Below are 4,360 nucleotides of genomic sequence, written 5' to 3'. Positions count from 1 at the left end.
CCCTCCCCCCGAGCGCGCCTCCCCCGCCCCGCGCGCGCCTCCCTCTCCCGGGCGTCGGGCCGTCAGCCCCTCCCCCAGGCGCCGCGGGGACACAGGGCGGCCTGGAAACAAACTTAGCTTGGCGAGTCACTGCCCAGAGGAAGGCCTGGAGGGGGCTCCTCGGTGGGGGTCCCCAGGGGGTCGGGGGCCAGGCGATGGCCAGGGGACAGAGGGGGTTTTTGCGCTCACCTGACATCAAGGCCGCCTCTGCCCGGGCCTGGGCGCAGAGCCCGCTCAGGCCCATCTGCTCCCAGGTGTGGAGGGCCAGGTCCCAGGCCCGCTGCTCCCCATACTGAGCCACCAGGTGTGAGGCCACCTCCAGGCCACCCGCCTGCTGCAGCTGAGCCACAGTGGGGCCGGGAGAGGGCCCGCAGAGCGGCTTCTCAGACAGCCGAAGCTGGAACTCCTTCAGTTCCTCCTTCCCCATCACGTCCAGGTACCAGGCCAGCCGCCACTGGACCCTGCCGGCCGTCTCTGCCTTGCTGAGGGAACCTTCGGGATGTCCACTGGGCCGGGGCTGGTGGCGGGCGCAGAGGGGCGTCAGGCGGGCAGAGGACAACGGTCTCCCTTCGCCTCTGCCCCTCCCCTGTCCCAGGGCAAGACGCCCACTGGGATCCTTCGTCTTCGTCCGGTCCATTNGAGCACCTTCGGCCACCCTGCCCCCATGCAGGAAGGGGCGGCGCGGGGGGGGGGGGGGGGGGGGGGGGGGGGGGGGGGGGAGCCAAGCGCGGGAGGGAGGAGCCCAGAGGGCCTGGGAAACAGAAGAGCCCGGGCTCTGTGGGGGCGCTAGAGAGGGGTGCAGCCGGCCAGGAGAGTGAATGGGATGTGCCCAAGACACTCATCCTTCCGTGCTCCTCAGGGTCCTAGCCTGAGCCTCGATGGTGCCGGAAAGTGTGTGAGCCAAGCGCTCCATGGCCCTCTTGGCCATGGCACACCGTCGGCGGGGAAGAGCCAGAGCCAGAGCCAGAACCCGCAGAGGAAACAGGCTGGGCGTGCCGGAGACCGGGGAGGGGCCACCTCCGCGGGCGGGGGTGGGGGGTGGGGGCTGGGGTCTGGGCCCAGACAGGCCGCCGTGGGGAGGGGCTCGGACCCACGTGACACCCAGTGCTCTTTCCTGCCGGGGGCCTCGCAGCCAGGGTGTGGACCCTCCTGGCAGGTGGGCGTCGCCTGAGGGGGCGTGCTCGGGATGGGTGGGGTCCTGAGACTCACTAGGGCAGCTCCTTACTGGACCGCTCCAGCCTGGCCAGGGGGCCTGCCCTCAGCTTCTCCTGGGTGGCCAGCCTTCCTGAGCCCCACTGTCCATCCTGCTGAGCCATGAGGGGCACCCAGGTGTGCGTTCCTGGCCCCAGGGGCGTCTGCTTGCCGGCGCTCAGCTACCAGAAGTTCCCGCCAGAAAGAGGAACAACCCCGCCCCTGGCCATAGAGTGGGGCGTCTGGGGAGACAGGCGCCGGCTCTCTTCCTCTTTTCTCAATTGGCAGAGATTAGGGTCTCTGGGTGGAGGAGAGACATGACCAACAGATTCCCTGTTGCCTAAGCGGTTCTGGAGATGTCTTGATTTGACAGACCGCAGGCTTGTCTGCATACCGCCTTCTCCTGCAGCCCCTTCCTTCCTCTGGACATCGGTTTGCTCTATGTCGGGGGGGGGGGATCTGAGCCCTCCACGAGGGACCCCAAGGCCCTGGACAGTGGGAGGTATGCCCAGGTTAGCACAGGCTCCGCGGGTTTGGGACTCAGCCCCACAAGACCGCCCCCCTCCTGCTGTCAGGTGCATATGGGGTGCCCAGGTCACCTGTCCCTCTGCCCAATTTGTCAGCAAATCCAGAGGTCCCCCTGACCCCTTTTCAGGTTTGTTATTTGTGATTATTTGCTAGAAGGACCCAGAGGACACAGGACAACGTTGTACTTAGCGGTTTATTATCAAGGATACAAGTCAGGAGCAGGCAGGAAGAGGTGTAGAGGGCAAGGTGTGGGGAGGGGGGCGGTCTAGCACCCCTATGTGCTCACAGCACAAAACTCTCTGAACCCTGTCATTTAGGGGCTTTACGGAGGTTCCATTTCGTAGGTGCGATTGATTAAGACATTGGCTTTGGGGATTAACTTACCCTCTGGCCCCTGTCTGTGGACTTCCTGCCTTGGTCTTTGGGTGAGCACCCCCACCCTGCAGCTCTGGGGGGCCCGGCCACCTGCCACCTCGTTAGCATGCAGACTGAGAGCCTGAGGGTTTTAGGAGCTGTGTGCCAGGAACTAGGGACAAAACCCAGGTATTTACCTTCTAATACATCACAAGGGGGGACCCTAGGATTCTGGATAATGAGGGAGACCCCAGGTCTTGGAGGCCGAGGTCAAGGCAAGGCAGAGAGAGGCTGACAGAGAGAACAAGAGCTCCCTCCCTGCAGCCCAGCGACGTCCACCTCTGCCCACTCACCTGTCCCCACTTCTCTTGGGTGTCTGACCTGTGAGCGTGTCAGCTTTGGTGCCCCTAGGCTATCAGACGTGGAGTGCGTGAGTCCTGGACTAAACCTCTCATTTCAGGCTTGGGGGGGGGTGCAGGAGGCCCAGAGAAGCGAGGGGATTTGCTCAGATCACACAGCAGGTCAGTGGCTCAGCTGGGACTGGGGGCCAGGTGTCTGGATGCCCTGGTCAAGGACTTTTCCTCTTCCGGCTCGCTGACTTCTAGGTAAGCAGGATTCGGAAGAAAGAACACAGGCTTTGCAACCAGAGGGCCGGGCTCTGTCCTTAGCAGTCCTGAAATCTCGGCCAACTCACTTTCCTGCGCTGGTCCTCAGTACGGACATCTGTAAATGGGGGGAAGTCACGTCTGCTTCAGAGGGTTTAAAACCGAATAATGCTCGTGGATGCAGTGAACAGAGCTGCTGGAGCACTTGGCAGGTGCTTAAGGGAAGTTGACCTAGTCACCCTCTCTCCCCTTTTTAAAATTTCACCTGCGCAAATCCTACTCATTTCTGAAGGGCCAACCCAAGTGGCACCTCTTCCAGGAAGCCCCTCCTGCTTTCACCCTCCACCCCACCGTTGCCTTGTGTTTTTGCCATCTGTGTCGGGAGGCGGCTGCTGCCAGGGAAAGCACAGGGGCTTCGCGTCTGGTGGGTCTGGGGTCTTCAGATGGCTCTGCCATCCGCTCTCCGTGACTCTGAGCCACGTCAGCCTCCGCATCTTGTCTATAGGGAAGGAAGGGACAGCCGCGGGCCCAAGTACTTGTGACGGGTAAACGGACCAGTGTGAACGGGCCACGCATGGGACACGGACGGAGCAGAGGGTCCAGAAACGCCGTTTACTTCCCCTTCTCAAGATCACGGGTTCCTTGAAGGCAGGTAACCGAGCCTTGTCTTTTTTGCACCTAGGAAAGTAGCCACCTGCTCCGCACAGCGTCGGTGTCAGACCACAAAGGCAATGAAATAGTGATTTGACGTATTAATCTTCGTTCCACCAGTAACAGAGGAGTGCAGTTTCAACGGGACAGCTTCACGCACCGCGCAAGCTACCGCTGTCCCCACTGTGCTCCGTGTCCTTCCAGACGGACAGACAGACACAGACCCACACGTGTAACACATAAAATGAATAGCTTTGCTGGGCTGTACAATGTGTTTATCATAAAACACGCTCACCGTTGTCGCTGTGTCATACTTGATACGCGCCCGCACGGAAGGACCCTGCCGCTCCCAGGCTCTTCATCTCAGCCAGTAAGTGCTCGGGGCCCCAGACGCTGGGGTCACCCTTGCACCCTTGATGTCTCTCTTTCCCTCAAACCCCACGTCCAGAACCTGACTTCTCGCTGTGCCCACGGCTCCCGCCCTGTACCCGGACCACTGCCGTAGCGTCCTAACTGCCCCCAAGCTCTGACGTTGCCCCTTGGCTGTCTACTGTCCACCTGGCAGCCAGAATTACTCAAAACATAAACCAGTCCTGGTGACTTCTCTGCTCAAAACCTGGCAATGCTCCCTATTTCTCTTGGAGTAAAAACTGAAGTCACACCAGCGCCTCACGAGGCCCCGTCTGATCTGGCCCCTGATGCTTCTCTGACTTTCTGTCCCCTGGTCTCCTTTCGGTTCCTTGAAACACGAAGAATGCTCTCACCCCACGGCCTTTGCACATACTCTCCCATCCTCTTGGAATGTTTCCTCGCCTCCTGTAGGGCCGCCCCCCTCCCTCCCCGAAACCCCTGAGCTGCTTTCTGTTTCTGCACCGTCTGGCCTCAGAGGTGTGCTGCCGGCTTCCTGTCACCCTCACCTTAGCTCCCTGAACACCGGGCGGGGTGGAAGGCTGAGACCATTTTGCTCACCGAGAGCCCCTGTGCCTCCAATA

General features: G+C 61.3%; 1 protein-coding gene across 1 annotated transcript in view; it reads right to left on the bottom strand.

Moving 5' to 3' along the window:
* NLRP1 (NLR family pyrin domain containing 1) overlaps positions 1-676 on the bottom strand; it is a 37,672-nt gene extending 36,996 nt beyond the window's left edge. The window contains exon 1 of the mRNA XM_034647263.1: positions 229-676. Within this exon, the coding sequence (XP_034503154.1) occupies positions 229-676 (448 nt within the window). The remainder of the gene's footprint in view (positions 1-228) is intronic.
* Positions 677-4,360: the final 3,684 nt, after the last annotated feature.

Source organism: Ailuropoda melanoleuca, chromosome 17, assembly GCF_002007445.2.
Source record: "Ailuropoda melanoleuca isolate Jingjing chromosome 17, ASM200744v2, whole genome shotgun sequence".
NCBI lineage: Eukaryota > Metazoa > Chordata > Mammalia > Carnivora > Ursidae > Ailuropoda > Ailuropoda melanoleuca.
This window is presented reverse-complemented; position numbering and strand designations above follow the sequence as displayed.